The sequence below is a fragment of the Chiloscyllium plagiosum genome, unplaced genomic scaffold (genome assembly GCF_037043375.1).
Source record: "Chiloscyllium plagiosum isolate Xiang-an unplaced genomic scaffold, Cpla_swu_hap1 HiC_scaffold_28, whole genome shotgun sequence".
NCBI classification, from domain to species: Eukaryota; Metazoa; Chordata; class Chondrichthyes; order Orectolobiformes; family Hemiscylliidae; genus Chiloscyllium; species Chiloscyllium plagiosum.
The window spans coordinates 17,306,585-17,325,863 of NW_028270166.1; the positions used below are offsets into that span (position 1 = coordinate 17,306,585).

The 19,279-nt window shown below is 39.5% G+C and overlaps 2 protein-coding genes across 4 annotated transcripts in view; one reads left to right on the forward strand and one right to left on the reverse strand.

Moving 5' to 3' along the window:
* Positions 1 to 4,448, forward strand: part of fgf22 (fibroblast growth factor 22) — a 144,178-nt gene extending 139,730 nt beyond the window's left edge. For all 3 annotated transcript variants that reach the window (XM_043721277.2, XM_043721276.2, XM_043721275.2), the window contains one exon: positions 3,101 to 4,448. In XM_043721277.2, coding sequence (XP_043577212.1) covers positions 3,101 to 3,295 — 195 coding nt within the window. In that variant the 3' untranslated portion in view covers positions 3,296 to 4,448. The remainder of the gene's footprint in view (positions 1 to 3,100) is intronic.
* A 4,506-nt stretch (positions 4,449 to 8,954) lies between these two features.
* rnf126 (ring finger protein 126) overlaps positions 8,955 to 19,279 on the reverse strand; it is a 91,552-nt gene continuing 81,227 nt past the window's right edge. Inside the window, exon 10 of the mRNA XM_087976019.1 lies at positions 8,955 to 10,359. The gene's annotated coding sequence lies outside the window, so the exon portion shown is untranslated. The remainder of the gene's footprint in view (positions 10,360 to 19,279) is intronic.

A 19,279-nucleotide genomic window follows, 5' to 3' on the forward strand; every position in this document is an offset into this window, starting at 1 on the left:
ATCCTGGAGTCATCTGAGAAACATTTTACAAGCACTTGTTTTACCGCACTAATTACCCCGTGAATTGGTCTTTCTTTATTTTGGACTGGAAATTTTGGTGGGGGCAGGGTCAGCTGGGATATCAACTTTTCTTGCGCTCATCACTGACAAAATGGAATGCTTCCCATCTCAGGTGAGCAGCCTCAGCAGCCAAACCAGGAATTATGCAGCCAGCTACAAAGTGAACTTCTCCCAGTTATAAGGCACTGTACTGGGCAAATTACAGTCCCATTGATGTTAAATATATCACCAGAAGAACTGTCACCTTCTTTTGAGATATTCTTGACTCTGTGCTGACACTAGACTCCTGAAATGAAGAAATTCTTCTTTCACTGTCGTTCAACAACATAATTGAACCCCATTCTCCACAGAACATTTATTTTTAGTGTTGTGTGGAGTTTCTCTTTTTGCATTGTAAACATCTGTGTACCTTCCTGATTGCACCAAAAGGTAGTCAACCATCTAAAACACCTTTGGAGGACTTTATGAGAAAATGTCTGTAACACAAATATTTGACTGCAGCATCTGCATCCTTTAAGTTAGTGTTATTTTCCTCAGGGAGGAATCTGAAAGTTTAACCTTTAAGCTTCTAAAATATCTTAAAATCTCCTTTGAGTTAGTCAATTCTGCAACATAAATTATGTTTTGCAGTGTTACTAAACACTTGAGGTTTTTTAAGTATGTAAACAAACTATATTTTTCAAAATATTATATCATGAATATGAAGGGACTGTCATGAATTTGAAGGGAAAGCAAGATAGATAATTGAGGAAAGAGCAACAGAAAGTTATGCTGACAGATGCAGATTAAAAAAATGGAGGAGAAGACTCCTGTGTGGACAATTAATTTGGGTTTGGTAGATCAGGCTTCTGTTCTCTAACTATTATGTGATATGTGTGTGCATACATAGACAGAATGAAGAGATGCTGCATAAAGTAGAATGATTTATGATTCAGCTGAAAATTGCAATTCAACCTCACAATGGAGCAGGTAAAACCGGTGACCTGGGCATTGATGTACTTGCTGACTCCTGGAATCATCAGTTAAATGTTTTATAGTCTAAGACTGTGAATTAGTGAGTTATAATGTGGGAAGGAACATGGCCTTCTTACTGCCTTGCAGTGTCAGTCAGACCAATGGAATGCAATAATTGTAATTTTGATGAAAACTACTTGCAGTTCAGTGCTTCTTACAATCTGCATACTGTGAGCTGACCTTTTGGAACCTGCAAAGATGAGTTTGATAACTCAACACTTTGAATCTCAATCCTGTAATCCTCAAGTTTCCAAGTTGCAGCTTTTCTCGCACCACTATCTTGCACTTTGCTCCAGACAATGATGTCAACTGTAGCGCAATTGGCTGAAACCTTCAGGTCATTGACCTTTTATCAGCCAGGTCAACTGAAGTTCAGTGTCTCTTGGCTGAAATGCAATGAAAAATGATGGAGCAGACAGATCAATGTCTCTTAAATGTTAGGAATAGAAAATTCTGTCAACGAGCTACACTGAAATGAATCAGTCGTTGCTAATGATTTACAGATTAAAGGTTTTGCTGAAGACTACATCACAGACTTGGAGAACTGAGCAGCCATTCCAACTTTCAATCTTCTGTTTTGCTCGTGGGGGGAAGGGTCTTGAAGTAGGCAGATAAATAGAGTGAAACCCACCATGTAAATGTGAGGGGGAGATGGCACAATTCATATTTGACTAACTTGCTTTATACTTTGAAAAAGTCTGCAATGAGCTCCCGTTCCGAGCTGGTTACAATCTCCTTTTGTGGAGACAAATGAGAAAGGAAACGTTGGCAGTAAAGATAGAAACCAAACATTTCTCACAGTAATTCATAATAAAATGCTGAATTCAAATAGCAAAACATTTCTTTTACACATAAAAAAACTTCCAACAATCCATCCTACTACATGTTTGCTGTCTCTGATTGGGATTGAGATAACAGCAAAATACTGCAGATGTTGGAGATCTGAAATAAAAACAGAAAGTGCTGGAGAAATTCAGCAGGTCTGGTAATGTCTGTGGAGAGAGAAATAGAGTCCAGTGATTCTTCTTTGGAAATAGGATTGAAATAATCTTGCTTACAAACTATAGGGGTGGGCAAATTAGGATTGGAGATGAGAAGAAATTTCTTCATCTAGGAAGTGGTGACCCTGTGGAATTATCTGCCACAGAAAATGGTTGATGTCAAAACATTGAGTGTTTTCAAGGAGAAGTTAGATATGGTTCTTAGAGCTAAGGGGATCAAAGACTATGAGGAGGAAGCTCGAGCAGGGTACTGAGTTGGATGATGAACCATGATCATATTGAATGGCAGATCAGGCCAAATAGCCTATACTTGTATGCACAGAATCATAAAGTATTCTCCTAATCTGAATGGAAGTACAGGTGATGGATGCAACAAAGGAACTTTTCATACATACCGCCTGCCTCTTTACCCACTCTGCCACTAAAATGGCATACTCATCAAATTTACTCGCTGAAGGATAAATGTGAATGCTTTTCAAATTGTCGGTGGTTGAAGCACAGAAACAGGCAATTGGCCCATTAGATTTATTCTGGTATTTTTCTCCATAAATGTTCACAAATTACTGAGTCTTTTCCCACTCCCTTGACCATGCTCATAGGCATTTGCATTCTTAAGCCAGGTGTCTATATCCCCTTTTTAAAGAAGTTATGAATTCTACTCTAAAGATTGTGGAATTCTTTGTCACACACAATCAAGCATCTTCTGTATAAACGAATTATCTCTAAGCTGTCCTGTTATTTGAGCCCTGGCATTATATTCCTGCTGGCTCATTATTGAAAAGATTTTCCTCCTTATAGTCACATTGGACCATTGCATTGCACTTTCTAGCAGTTAGTTATAGAGTTCCATTGGTACCATGCTGGCATGAGGTTTGCAAGCTTCTCTCCCTGGGTAGTGTAGATGTGTATTTTGGAGATGGTAGTAAATGAAGAAACCATAAAGTAAGAAAAGTGAAATAAAAAGATAAAAATCATTGCTTGATAATGTCCTTTAACTGTTGATTGTCTTTTTGTTCCTTTTCTAGGAAGAATACAACAACAATTGTAAGTTTAAGGAAAGGATAGAAGAGAATGGTTACAATACCTATGCCTCTCTGAAGTGGAAGCACAAGGGGCGGCAAATGTTCATCTCATTAAATGGGAAAGGGTCCCCTCGCCGGGGACATAAAACAAGGAGAAAACATCTCTCAGCACACTTTCTACCCATGATGGTGCCCTAGCCATCAGCTTGTGCCCACATGCCCTGAATTGTGCATCATTACCAAGTCTTGCCATTTGATGCTGCAAATAAAAATGCACATTTTCTTTTTTTAAATCATGGATCTCACATACAGAGCTATTTTCTCTGCATAAAGCTTGCGTAAGCAACAGAGCATTAACTGTTGTAAATACATGTTTTCTTGGGACCATTTGCAGCACCTCTTCACCAATATAACTGTAGGACTTCTGTAGAGAAAAAGAAAACCCTTCAGCCACAATAGACAGAAGAGGAGAAAAAAAAAGCAGTAGGATTTAATGGAACTATTTGTTTCTTTCTGAAATAAGGAAACTTGAAAGAAGCTTTCTTTTTGGCTTAGAGCATGAACAATAATACTGACAATGCTATATATGTGTCTGGAGTTGGAGGAGGGGGAAGGATAGAAAGGACAGAATAATTGTTGAGCACCTATACCAAAGTTCAAAATTGTTGTACTGCACAGAAGACTATGCTCTAGTCCAAGAAAGACTGCATTTGTAATTTGCACCTGGTTTAGAGAAACTATGTACAAGCAAACCATGAATAGATATCTTCCATAAGTTCCTGACTGCATAATAACTTTGGATACACCATGGAAGATCCACACGTGGGATGACCAAACTGATTTATTGTGAGCACTGAAGAGATGGATTTGTGACTGTTCTGTTACAGCTCACAACTGTGCTACGTAGCAAATGTTGCACAGGTTGATGTTGTTGTAGGAAATGGTCATATTTATGCAAATATAAATCATGGTGTTATTCGTAGGTTAATACAATCAAACATTTCATTGGAATGGAATGGATTTGCCAAACTACCAATATCACACCAGAACCGGGGAAGCTGGCTTTCATGTAATGTAACAACTCAATAAATCTCTTTCTTTCTTAGAAAGCACATGCAAGAGATGAATTTCTAAAGCTTTTAATGTGTTTCTTCAAGTGTTAACTCTTTTACAACATAGTGAATAAAGTGGTATCTTACTAATTATTAATTAATCTTGCAGTTTATGACATTATCTGAACCCTTTATTGTGTGTTCACCATATTTGTGAATTAATGCAATAAAAATTGCCTAAAAATCAATGGCAGTTGCAAGCAAATATTGAGCGCAATCTCCTAGTATGGTTACGTTAATCAATTATTATTCCTCACCAATTGTTTAACTTTAATCAGCAACATATTTTCAAGTATCAGAGCTCTACTTATAATCTCTACTTATAATCACTAAAAGAAATTTGGAGTTGAATACACAAAGGCAACTACTACTCTGATACTGACAATCAGATTAATTCTAAATTCAAACATAGCCTTGAACAAAATACAGTCTGCTGACTGTAAAGGAAGATTGTAATTTGTATAGCATTGTTCATCATCTTAGCCATGACAGGTATGGCTCATTAGATAACTCTCTCACCTCTAAGGCACTGCATGGTGGGTTCAGTCCCATGAAAGCATTGAGCAGTAAGTCTAGGATGTCACTCCGATAAAGTACTGAGGGAATGTGGTACTGTTGAATGTGTAGTCTTTCAGCTGAGACTTTAAACTGGTTGGCTGGATAACACTGAACAAGGACAACAGTATATAGAGCAATGCAGCCTGCTTGATTGACAACCCAGCCATCATCTTCAATGTTCAGTCCCTCCATCACTCTGCACAGTGGCAACAGTGTGTACCATCTACAAGATGGAAAGCAGCAACTCACTAGCGGTCCTTTGACAGCACCTTCCAAACCCACGATTTCTAGCATCTAGAAGAACAGGACCAGCAGATAGATGGGAATACTACCACCTATAAAATCTCTTCCAAGTCATCTGTCATCCTGATTTGGAATTATATCCACCATTCCTTTTCAGCTACAACACAATATACGTGCATTTTCCAATGTTTCACCACATGTATACATGGCTTACTTATCAATACGTTATAACCAGATGCAAGAGATCAAACTGGTTGGAGATACTGTGTTGTAAAGATGTCTGGGAATTTAAGATATGCTCACTTTTTGCATTGCATGCTGACATTTCAAAAAGGGAACCACTCACAGCTACGTTAATGGTTCTCTTTTGGAAAGCCTCATCTTCTGCCTTGGGACCCTTCAACCATACAGCATCAACATCGACATTGACTTCATTAGTGTCCAAATCTCCCCACCCCCAACCCTCCAATTCAGCACCACCCTTTTGACCTGTCCATCTTCCTTACCACCTATCCGCTTCACCGACCTATCACAATTACCCTCGACCTGCATCTGCCTATCGCCTTTCCAGCTACCTTCCCCCAGCCCCACCCCTTTATTTATCTCTCAGCTCCCTCCCTCCACTACATTCCTGATGATGGGCTTATGCCTGAAACGTTGACTCTCCTGCTGCCTGGGTGCTGCCTGGTCTGCTGTGCTTTTCCAGTGCCACACTTCTTGCCATTACTTGGTGTATAAGTCAAACCCTATTTTAGGAGGGATTTTTGAGGGCTCAAATGTAAACTTGCACCCAGTATCAATGTGCTTCTACAAGCACGCTTTACTTGAACTTTACGGCTTGTTTTTTTAAAAAAGTTTCCAAATGTTATCCATATCACTAATTCTGTTCTTAGCCTTTGAAAGATTGAAAATTCAATCTGGAAGAAATTAAATTGTGTTTAATAATTTTTATTTGAACCAACTTAATTTAAGGTTAACCATGGCAGTTATTATATGAAACAGACAAACAATACTTTGAATGTAATGATACTTTATTACCAAGATAACAAAAATACTTTAACTTTTGACAAATAAGGTTATCATTTTAACTCTCTTTCACACTTCTCCCCTCTTTAATCCCACAATCTCTGTGTTATTTATCAATAATAATTAAAATGATATAAAATCTTCACTTACAAATCCAAACAAATTAAAGGATATTAGACTATCTAGGAGTGGTTGGACAAACCTTTGATTTTTCTTTTCCCTGCGAAAATGTTGCATGCTTTAATTTTATTAATTTAAAGAAAGGCGAATTTGCCAAGCAGAATAAGCATGTTTTAGGGAAAATGGCTTTGCTTAGTTTATAGTTATGTATTAGGGGAAATGGATTCTTGAATTTACGACTTCTATCTCCAATAATGTTAATTTAGCATGTGTAAAGATCTAAGCTTTAAAGGTATTTTTGGTATATTGTGAAAAATAGGATACATGTTTTTCAGATTGCAACATGCTAACATTTCATATCTTTTCATGTGACGCTGATTGTCTCTCATCCCTGTTTAAGGAGAGGACCTATTCTAAGTTTACTGCCATCTTGAAAGCTATTCTCTTATAGTGGGCTGAATTTTACACAGTTTTGGCTAAGTCTGAGGTGTGTTGAGCTCTTTGAAGGATTTCTGCTGTGAGGCCTGGTGAGGTTTCTTATTGATTCTTACTAAATTTGCCCAATTCTAGTCCCTGAATTCCCTGGCATCTCTTGCACCCACTTCATCTTTAAAAGCCCATTGTGCACCAGGATAGGCACTGACGGTCTGGGGCTGCTGTATATGGTTCCTGATATTTGCCCTGGACATTACAGACAGGGGGACATCTGCATCTGCACTACCCCACCTATTTACAGGCACGTCATGGAAGTCAATGACGCAGTTCCCTCAGGACCAGCAGCGGAGGCCATGACACCAGACCATGACAGCCCGGTCCAAAGTTGCCACCCTGATTAAAGCAGCATCCGAAGGAATACACAGCGATGTAGGAATATGGTCAATGACTTTCTCCATTTTGCCATCATTTTCTCTCTCATATCTCACACTCTCAATGCCTGCAATATGTTCCCTCGCTTGCTGACACCCACCCCAATCCCGACACCACTAAACCTGCATGCCACTAGCACTGCCTACTCAACTTTTCGAGACAACTCATCAAAAATAATGGCTGTGCCAGCCACTTCCATTTCCTTAATATCTGCCACTCTGTATCATACCAAGAGGAAAATAGACCCCAATAGGGCAGAAAGAGTGAAGATGGCTGATGGTCTTCCCAACATTCAGCTCCTCACCTGTTGTGTGGAGAGCGTTTTGGCTCTGACCATCATGAGTGTTTGACTAACCAGTTCTGAGTCCCTGCACTGGTATTGGAGACTGCCATTGACTGACTGTACCTGGAACCCCTTGAACAAATGTTATCTCCCCTTGACTTGACTTTCTGACACATTTCTTTCCATTTAGTGCAGACACAAAGGAAAGGCAAAAAAAAAGATATACGAGACTGGTATTACTGACTGAGGTCACATGGAAAAAGGCGTGGCAAGGCAATGCAAGGCAGGGATGCTGTCAGCATCCATGTAGGCTCAGATTGATTGTGTCCTGTGACAGCAATCAAAGAATGCAGCAATGCAGCCTAGTCCACTCCATAAGCTGGGTGTGTGTCCACAGGCATACAGCATCCTTTCAGCAGCATTATAATGATAGTTATGGCCCAAGGTGAAGCATTGAAGTCCAGAAGCATCATGTATCGCAAATGAATCATAAAGGTTCTTAGGGGCTGGCAGATAGCAGATGCAAAGATCCATGGATGTGAGGTATGGTGGCTGCTGCCTATGAAGTGTGCCCTGAGATGGAGCCCGCTCTCCAACACAAAGGTCCTCTGGAACAAGGGATGGGGTGAATTCATCACGTACCTGTTCTGGTTTCCATGCTGAGTTCTCTCCACATCTGGTTTGCTTGATGAATTTGGTAAGATAGAAATCTGAATATTAATGGATTTAGTTGGACCATCAACAAGGCTTTTAACAATGCCCCTTAATTGACAAATTGCTGCTGCCTAGTGGCAAACTCATGTTGTTTGTGGAAAGCATCAAAGAAAACGTGAGGTGCTTCTGATGTCAAGATCAGCCTCACTGGACCTCTCGTTCAATTCTGCCGCAAATTTCCCCTTAGCCTACATCATTAGACACCTATAAGCTTCCACACATAGCAGGAGCATAATTGCAAATTCATTCTTTTAGTAAAAGTAGTTGCTTGTTTCCGTTGGTAACATGTTCACTTCCGTGTCAAAAGAACACGGAGCTGAATCTCTCTCCATGACATCAGTTCACAATTTAGACTAGCACATCAGTGCAATGTTGAGGCAACAATATTGGAGATGTTATCTTTCAGACGAATGGAAACTACCAGGTCCAATAGTTCAGATGAATGTTAAAAATTCCCTGGTATATTGGAAGAAAGGATGGCTGTTCCTCCTTCAATCAACATCACTTAGGAAAAATGATCATTTGTCATTTCACATTTATGCCATATGCGCAGAGATCAACAGGATGTGAAATGCTTGGGGATATAATAAGGTTTCGTATATTTCATATGTGAGGTTTCATATATACGGTTTTATATATTTCCGAGTTCCCTCTTTCCTCTTTTGATTATGTTGGAAACATTAACTAAAGGAAATCTTCAAGGATAAGTTATTCATGCAATTATCAAAGCAGTTTGTCTTGTATACCCCTTCAAGACAAAACCCCAACAAGAAATAAGGCCTGTAATAAGTGTTATCATTCTGTGTTTTTTGTTTTGAGGTCCTGAGGTTTATTATCATCACAGAGCACCTACTGACCAGCCCACAACATCTTATCATATTTCTGAAAATGCAACCACCTCTGTAGGCAAATTTTGATAAAGCCACACAGCTAATGATAAGGTGTAATTATTTTGTTTTTAATGAATTTGGGATTCAATCAGCAGTGCACAAACAGAATCTGTGGTAGCACTTAGAACAAGATCAAAGTGGCTCTTTTGATCTCAGTTTTTAAAAAAAGCCTTCAGTAGACACACCATTCTTAATCAAAAGGAACATTCAGATGCTATGCTCAACCAAACACACACAACTTAACTGACACAAAACAAGTGCAGGTGCTTTTTGCAGTTTTACAAGACCATTATAATAGGATGCTCTGTCTTCTATGAATTAAGTGGTCATTATTGCTCTTGATGGACTGTGTTTATGAGCTAGATGCATCTGTGTTGGAAATTGTAACTCAGACTTTTGACAAACTGTAATTTTCTTCTGTTTTGTTTCCTAATGTCAGTTGTTTATTTTCACGACTTGATTGAATGAATAAACTGGACAATCCCCTAAATGTCAAATTCTTTTTCAAGGAGAACTGAAGGGTTGAATCACTCTATACCCACAGAATCCACAAGAGTGACAGAGTGCCACAAATTTAATTCCCCAGCCATCACAAGCACAATAACATTTTAAATCCCTCTTCTATGGTCTGCAGTTGTTCCTGCTTTTCAAAGCACAAGAACTTGGGATTAAGCTTGTTTTGTTTAAAAAAGTTCTATGGTACTTTGTGAATGAACCTTTGGACTCATGAGCATAAAACACTTCTTGCCCGCAGTGTTCTTTTTCCTACAAAATGTACAAGTCACTGTTGTGCAGCCAGTACTGTCACTTTGTGGGAGGAAATGGGAGGTCATATTTCAAACTAAAGGTATATTTTCCAACTGAAAGCTTTACACATTTATGACTACTGGGTAACCACAATTTGTAGTCATGCAAGATTTTTCCTTTTGTGGAATATGTGCCTAGATACACTTGTACAACCCCTAAAGACCACCTTCACAGTTAAATTAATTGGATTTTTTTCCCCAAGTATCTTTTGGATAAAAGTATTTTACATCTTGTCTTCCCTTCAAAATACACTTGGGTTTTTTGTTATTATTAATTCATTTAAACCTTTTGTAACAAATAAGGCAGAAAATACTCTCGGATTTGGGATTACATTGAGTGAGAAAAGAAAATCATATTAATGTAAGTCAGGGAGACGCGTTCAACTACTGGGTCATTTGTATTGCCTATCCTCACAATGTGAAACCATGTAACTTGCCACTAGATTGGGGAAAGAAAGAAGCATCATTCTAAGCTAACTTTTGCTGGGTCAATTGAAATTTTCAAGGCTGAGATTGAGACATAATCATTTGGTAAGAATACTATTGGACATGGATCGAAGATGAGTCAGTGGAGTTGATCCCAGATGGTAGCACCAGCTTGAGGGTTTCGCTTCCTCTTGTTTCTATGTTCCAATGTGAATTACTAATGAAACAAAAAGCAGAAATTACTAGTGAAAAGTAACGTAAGAAACTGTTTATCATCAGACACTCTTCTATTTTTTTTTAACCATAGTGAGATCCTACTCCCATTTATTCCTGACTGATTAATAGTGCTTAATTTCTAGACCTCTGGCCTCACATTTCTGGAGTGCAACAGCTGAAGACAGAGCCCCACTTACAACAAATCCACCCTCTTTGTATTGATCTCACTACGATACCACAAACTCCTCTCCAGCATCAGCTGGAACACCCTAAGGTTGCTGTGGGCTTAATATTAACCCACTCAATGCTAGTCACTTATACAGTGTTAAAAATCAGATCCGCAAGCGGTTTTATTTCCAGTTTTCTAGCCCCAGAAGGAGAGACCAGTAAAACTTGTTGAATGATGCAAACAGATCGGATTTGTTTTGTATCCCTCAGATCAATGCTCTAGTATGACTAGTACATTTATGCCCAAGTATTACTTTATATTTACTGCTTTTGTACCCTCTGGGCTGGGAAGAGGCCTTACCAGCTTAGGTTTCCTAGATCATGGACAGGTGTTTCAGGTGAACCTGAGCCTGGAAATGGAGTCTGAAGATTTTGCTCAATTTATTTTCAAAATATTTCCTTTTTTAATATTAGTACAAGATTGCATGTTAAACTGTTTGCAATGGAAGTATTGGGAGACATTAAACATTAAGTCTAGATGTTCTTTTCCTGCACTGCTATTCAATGGACATATGCAAGTGGATGTAATTCAGAGCACGGTATTCAATGCAGTTATTCAATACCAGCAATCATAACATTATATTGTCTAAGGAAAAGCAGGACTGAGCTGTGCCATTTACCTTACACTTCACTTACAATAACAACGTAGACTGCACAATACTAGGGTTGCTGGTGCAGGCGGGCTTATGGGTGACTGACTGTGAACATATGTAAAATCAGAACCAAGCGAACACTTGGTTTTCTGAAGCTATCACAGACGGATGATGAAAAAAAGCACAGACTTTTTCCAGAGGAGAGAAATGCAAAACTGTGCACATATTAGAACTGAGCCTTCATAAAATGCTTAGAAAGCAAGTGCAATGGTTTCCCCTATCAACTTTCAAATCACCCCCGTCCTTGCATAAATGCTCTATACTGTTAGCAGAAACATTCAGTCTGCAGCCTCCAACAACCTGCAAAACAAATTTAGAATCTCAACCCAGCAGTTTTTGACACATGGGCAAAACTCTACTCTATCCAAACTAACAAAGAAGAATGTTCATAGAAATGTATTAAATGTAGCTTAAATTGAGCTAATTAATCGTATTCTTGCTCTATAAAGGGGAGAAAAATTCTACCACATTGGTTGTGGGTTCTATTGGAATGGTGGGATTCCGTATTATTAAAAGGTCCATCCATTTTATTTACTCCATGTCAATTTAGATTGTTTGTGACACATTACAAGTAAGAGCCCATGAAACATCATTTTACTGGTTCATCAGGAATATGTTGCCAGAAATATGGGACCTACATTTATTTTAGCTGTCAGTTTGCATGGGAGTAACATTGTTCTAATTTATGCTGTCAAATTTTTGACATGAAAACACAAGAGAGAGAAAACTGTCTTGGTCAATATTCTGCTGTCAGTCAATACATATTGTTCAAGATTCCAAAAGGTAATCAATAACTGACATGTACTATTTCAGCATATTTGCCTTCAAAAATAACAGTGACTGCATTTTCAGAAGCAATGGCCTTTTCGGTTTCAGATAGACGGACATCATCCATATGATATGTTGAACTATGGCTTAGATTCCAAATCAGAGAGTTCTTTAAGACAGTTGCATGACATTATGACATGCGACATTCCAGTATAAAAGGTACCTGCTTCACCTGCAGTCACTCTGTTTGTGTAATAGAGTCAGTATAGTCAGTTGGTTATGGAAATGTGTTGCTGGAAAAGCGCAGCAGGTCAGGCAGCATCTAGGGAACAGGAGAATCGACGTTTCGGGCATTAGCCCTTCTTCAGGAAGAAGGCTAATGCCCGAAACGTCGATTCTCCTGTTCCCTAGATGCTGCCTGACCTGCTGCGCTTTTCCAGCAACACATTTCCATCTCTGATCTCCAGCATCTGCAGACCTCACTTTCTCCAGTCAGTTGGTTAAGTGTGTATGAGGTACAGGAACATTAACAAGTACAAAACCCAGACTAAGTATGTAAATCTGGAATAATCATACCCTTGTAAATGATGTTATAAATAAACTTCAGGCTACCTGACTCAACAGAAAGTGTTTATCTGTGGTCTATGTAACGTGGGCAAACTTGTGACTTTGAGGTCAAAAGCAAGTTGCTGAAGCCTTTCAAATTCCAGGTACGTTTGGTCAGGCTGTTCCCTGAGGGTACAGACTTTCTGAGGATATGCCTCCAGCACTAATTGGTATGCACTTATGTCAATTGACTTTACTGCTTTGTAATCAATAACACTTACTTCAAGCAAGAGGAAGTAAACATCATGCACTATCCACAACAGCTTACTCTGCAGTAATAAGGACCAATATTGGACGATCACTGTAGCTGCTGAGTTACCTCTGAAAAAGATAAAGAAGCCTTTTATCTCTACCACCTCAAACTATGGAATGAAGTGAGCAAATTGCCTCCACTCTAAAGTCTGAACCAACACATCATTCGGCGTGATTAAATACTTCTTGTCCTCTTACCTTCTGAAAGATCTTCCCTGCTGAATGGTTAGCTTCTAGCATTCAAAGCAAGACAATCCTTTTACTTGCAATTCAGGTATGAACAGTGGGTGGTTCTTCAACTGTAACCTTCACAACACATCAGTGCCTGAATGTGACCAATCATGCATTGGACAGTACACATGGATGCTCCAGTTCACTAACACACCAAGGGCAGTAATCAAGTTTTAACCTTTTTTTGCATATTCCCAGAAGGGCAAATCACAAGAAAAATGTCTCCATGGGATAGTTTTCAGCCTAGAGGGAGGAGATAGTCATCTTCCTTGCTATCTCTTCCTGCTAAATCACTCTCTTTGAAGTTTACCTGATATTTTACAGGTATGACTGAATTTATATCCATAGTTCTTATTTGTTTGCAGCAATCCCCTTTTAAAAACACATAAATTGGAATTAAAGGATTAAAGATGCCTATGGTACTTTGAGACACTGATTTATTGTCAAGACAAGTGCTATCGTTGAAGGGAAAAGGATAAGACCCAGGATGCTCCAGAGTCCGAAGCATACATAGAGAACCCTGGAGAAATTCGGCAGGTCTGGCAGCATATGTGGACAGAGAAACAGGGTTAATGTTTCAAGGCCAGACCAATTCTTCTTCAGAACTCAGGTGCACACCACAGTCACTGAGCCTCAGTGATTGAGGGAGTGGAAGTTCTGAGGGTGTGGTGCCAATCAAGTAGGCTGCTTTGTCCTGCATGGTGTCAAGCTTCTCGAGTGTTGTTGGAGCTGCATTCATCTTGGCATGTAAGGAGTTTTCCACCACATTCCTGACTCGTGCCTTGTAGATGGTGGACAGGTTTGGGGACTCAAGAGATGAATTATTTGCTGCAGGCACCCAGTCTTCTGAACTGCTCTTACATTTATATGGCCAATCCAGTTGAGCTTCTGGTTAATGAAAACTTCCAAGATGTGTTAGTGGGGGATTCAGTGATGATAATATCATTGAACATTGAGGGCGATGGTTAGATTCTCTGCAATTGGAGGTGGTCATTGCTTGCCAGTTGTTTAGCACCATTAGTACTTACCATATGTCAGCCCAAGACTGGATATTGTCCAAGTTTGCTGCATTTAGACATTATCTGTTTCAGTAGCTGAACAGTTGGAAATGGTGCTAAAAGTTGTTTCGAATATAGAACATACAGCGAAGTAAAGGCCCTTTGGCCCTCGATGTTGTGCTGACCTGTGGAACCAAGCTGAAGCCTACCTATCCTACTCTATTCCATTTTCATCCATATGTTTATCCAATGACCATTTGACTACCATTAAAGTTGGCAAGTCCACTACTATTACAGGCAGTGCATTCCATGCCCATACTACTCTGAGTAAGGAAACTACCTCTGCCATCTGTCCTATATCTATCACCCCTCAGTTTAAAGCTATGTCCCCTCATGCTAGCCATCTCCATCTGAGGAAAAAGGCTCTCACTGACCACCATATCTAATCCTCTGATAATCTTATGTCTCAATTAAGTCACCTCTCAACCTTCTCTCTAACAAAAACAGCCTCAAGTCCTTCAGCCTTTCCTCACAAGACCTTCCCTCCATACCAGGCAACATTCTCGTAAATCTACCCTGAATCCTTTCCAAAGCTTCGACATCCTTCCTATAATGCGGTGGCCAGAACTGTACGCAGTATTTCCAAGTGTGTACAGTTGGATCGTCAGTGCATCCTGTCTTCTGATCTAATGATGGATGCGTTACGATGAAACAGCTAAAGATGGTTAGGCTAAGGACACTAACCTGAGGAACTCCTGCACAGATGCCCTGGAGCTGAAATAACTGATCTCCAAGAACAATAAACATCATTTTTTGTGCCAGGTATGACTCCAATTAATGGAGAGCTTTCTCCCAAACTAAGCATCAATGACCAGTTTATTGTTAAGCAAGTGCTGCTTGATAGCATGGATCAAGTGTAGACTGATGAGGTAGTAATTGAGTGGAAGGTATGGGGGGATGTCAGGGGTAGGTTCTTTACCCAGAGAGTGGTGGGGGCATGGAATGCGCTGCCTGTGGGAGTGGCAGAGTCAGAATCATTGGCGACCTTTAAGCGGCAATTGGATAGGTACATGGATGGGTGCTTAAGCTAGGACAAATGTTCGGCACAACATCGTGGGCCGAAGGGCCTGTTCTGTGCTGTATTGTTCTATGTTCTATGTTCTAATTGACCAAGTTGGATTAGTCCTACAGGACCTACCAAGGCCATTTTTTCTGTTGTCAGGTAGATGCCAGTGTTGTATCTGCATTCATCTAATTTTGGCTACTGGAATATTTCTGAATTTAACTGATGTCACACTACAGGGTATCTAAACTCTAAATTCTGGAAATCCCTCTCTGAAAAACTCTCTGCCTCTCGACCTTGCTTTGCCCTTTTAAGATTTCCCTTAATATCTATTATTTTTAGCAAATTGTTGATCATCTTGTACAGGTACAGTATCTCAAACCTGGATGTCCAAAAACCAGAATTGTCAAAAAACTGGACATTGTCCTCTCTGACTCCCACTCAACATTTCCAAACATATTATTTACATGTTAGGACATTTAATAAAATGCCTCAAGTGCTAGCATTCAGCTGCTGTCCTGTCCTTCACTTTTCACAATCCAGCTCATTGATTTAAACACAACATCAGTGCCATGACTACAGATCATAACGCCACTATGGACATTTTGAACTTTTAATTCAACATGTCACTTTTAAAATAGGATTGATCCAGCCAAGGTGCCTGCAGGAAATTCAGTGGCTGTTTGAGGCAGAATTCTTGAAGGTCACACCTAGACTTCAAATGGAAAAGCTAAAAGAAGAGATAGCAAGAGGCTGACTACCCTCTCAGCAGCAACCCATCTCCTGTAGACAGGTTTGTTTTTTATCCTTCCAGGGATAGACACAAAATTGGGTTTAAAAGGGCCTTCAACACTGGTGTCACGGTCATGCATCAGAACCCCGAAGTTCTGTGAACATTTTTCATTTATAACTCCAAAATGTGTTTTTTTTTGCCAAAGAGGGGTGGTACAGCCAAAAGTGGTGGTGGCAGTAAATTAAGTCACTGCCTGGAGAGAGACAGACCAATGGGCTGTCATTCCTATGGATGCAAGGAGTGAGGGTGCAGCTCAACAAAAGAACTTTCTCCTTGAATGCCAGAATTCAAATCATGGTCAAAAAGAATCAGAACTACAGAATCTCAACCAATTTGCAAAGCTAATGATTATGAACACCAACTGGTCAACATCCAACATTAACATTACATGTTGCCTCTACTGCAAATGCCACAAAATTCAACTATCCACTTTAGTGAACAATTCAGAGACTAATCTGCAAGTTCTTCCTTAAATTTATCCTTTATTATTCTCCTCTTATTTCTAAACCGTGAGTAACTTGGGCAGCACCATGGCTCAGTGGTTAGCACTGCTGCCTCACAGCGCTAGGTACCTGGGTTCGATTCCCACCTTGGGTGACTGGGCGGAGTTTGCACATTCTCCCTGTGTCTGTGATGGGTTTCCTCCCACAATCCAAAGATGTGCAGGTCAGGTGAATTGGGCATGGTAAATAGCCCATAGTGTTAGGTGCATCATTCAGAGGGGAATGGGTCTGGGTGGGTTACTCTTCAGGGGGTCGGTGTGGACTTGGGTCAAATGGCCTGTTTCCACACTGTAGATAATCTCAAGATCTAATACGCATTTCTTCTCAAGTATATCCTTAATGAACTAATTCTTTTTAGTTAAATGAAGAAAAGCTAAGTTAAATTTGCTCCTTTTAAAATGCGTTCATTTAGTTCGGAGAGGAAAGTATCCATAAAGGAAGGGATTATTTGTAAAATAACCCTGTTGTAACCATCAAGGGATGAATGGATGTGTAAAGAAAGGCAGCCATTCATCCCACCTTATTTGGGAGCTTAACAGTTTGCATACCCTGTCTGGAACCATAACAAATTGGGCAACTTTGTCTGGGTCAGTTTGTAATAATTGTCTAAACGTGTTACCTCCTGATGTTAATCTGTTTAGGGCACAGTTTGAGGATAGCCATTAAACAGCCTTGCACTCCAGGTAGAAGGAAGGTTAAAAAAAAAAACAATTTTTCACTCTCTGTATTACCAGCCAGCCCTGACAAAAAAAACATGCAAAGGCAAAAATCTCAAAATTGCCTCTTCAACTACATCAATACCACTGGCCACATCCTCTATAATGGCCACAATGTTCTGCTCTCTACTCTTCACAAACGATTAGTGACTTATCGGTGAGTCTTTTCTTAACATTTTTCTTTTTTAGACTCACTCCTTATTCCTAACATCTGTGTATGTTGCATTATTATTTGTTTGCATGCTTAGTAACTAATAACCTCACTCTTTTGTTAACTCAAGAAAGCCTCGTTAAATTGGTTCCTTTTTAAACATTAATTGATGTGGTCTGGAAAAAACATATTTCTGTGACTATCTTGCTGTTTGACTAATGTAGAAGAGTCAATTCACTCCTCCATGAAGCTTACTGATCCCGGCTGCAATTTAGGAACCACACATGGATTGGTTGAAAAACCAAAAATTTGTTGTGTGTTCACATAATTCTTACATTTATTGTGTAATGGGCAATCTAAAATCCAGAAAAATCCCAAACACCGTATTGCATGCTCTCGTGTATGTTGGATTTGGACATTGGACCTGTGCGCCTTTTTGTGACTCAGTGGCAGATTTTGACCTTCTAATTTCCTTGTGAAGCGACCTAAGATCTTATGTTAAAGGTGATACGTCAATCTTTGGTGCTTGAGTTAAAGATCAAGCTGTTATTCTTCATGTGTGAGCATGAGAGGGAGGAAGATATAATGTATTCAATAGTATCATCAGCAGATGTTCTCTCTTTGTTGCAGGTCAGAGGTGGTGATTTAGAGTTGGCTTATTTTTCCTTGTATGATCTTATACAGGGCCCCAAGCAAATTTTGATACTTGGCAATTTTAGCCACATGTTATAAAATATGTGCAGTGATATTAGGTATGTGGTCTGTACCATTAGCAATCAAGAGTTTTGGAATCTATCTGTTCTGCAAAGTATGCTTGCTACATACAATCTCAGAGGATGGTGACAATTTGTTAACTGAAATAACTCTGCTTCTGAGTGTCCTCCAATTTATTTCAAAAACATATACAATCTCAGAACAGGAGTAAACATGTTGGCAGCTCAATAAGATCATTACCAATAAGGTTAAGGACTCATATCCACACTGTTACCTTCCTCCGATAACTTTTAACTGCTTTGTTAGTCAAGAATAGGCCTGCCTTAAAAACTATTCTCTGATTCTGACTCCACTGCGCTCTGGTGAAGACAATTGCAAAGACTGAGAACTTGGAGGAAAAAAGAACATCTAATCTTTCTTAAATAGGAGACCCCTTAAAGTTAAAGTTAATCAGCATCTCCTAATTCTAGTCTCTCCCATGCATCCTTTTAGTGTTCACTCCCTTAAGTTCCCTCAGAGTCTCATATGTCTCCATAAGTTAATCCCTCATTATCCTAAACTGTGGGTCTAACGTGTCCAACCTTCCCTCATAACACCCTCTGACCTCCCCACTCCAGTAAATGCTAGGTTGATTGAACCTTTCCTGCACTGCTTCTAACACATTTATATCTTTTTCTAACTAAGGAGCAAAACTGATCACAGTACCCTGCACTCCAGATTTGACCTCATCAATGCCCTGTACAACTGTACCAAAACAGGAAGTGCTGGACAATATCAGCAGGTCTGGAAGTATCTGTGGAGAGAGAAAAACTCCGTAGCATTTCAAGTTAAATTACTCTTCTTTAGCATGCCCACTTGTATGTTCCATTCTTCTTGTAATAAACAACAACGTTCCATTTTTCTTTATAATTACTTGCCTATTGACCTTTTCTGATTCACTTATTAGGAAACTCAGATCCTTGTGTACCTCGAGATTCTGCAAGCTCTCTCCATTGCAATAAAATGCTACTTGTCTATTCTTCCTACCAAAGTATACTCCATATGCTTTTTTAAACACTCACTCACCTAAACTGCATATATCCATTTTCAGACTCCTTAAGTTCTCTTCACAATTTACTTTCCTACCTACCTTTGTGACATCAACAAATTTAGTTACCATACCTTTGGTCCCTAAGTCTTTAATATAAATTGTAAATATTTGTGGCACCAGCACTGATCCCTCTACTCAATAGGGCTTGTCAACCA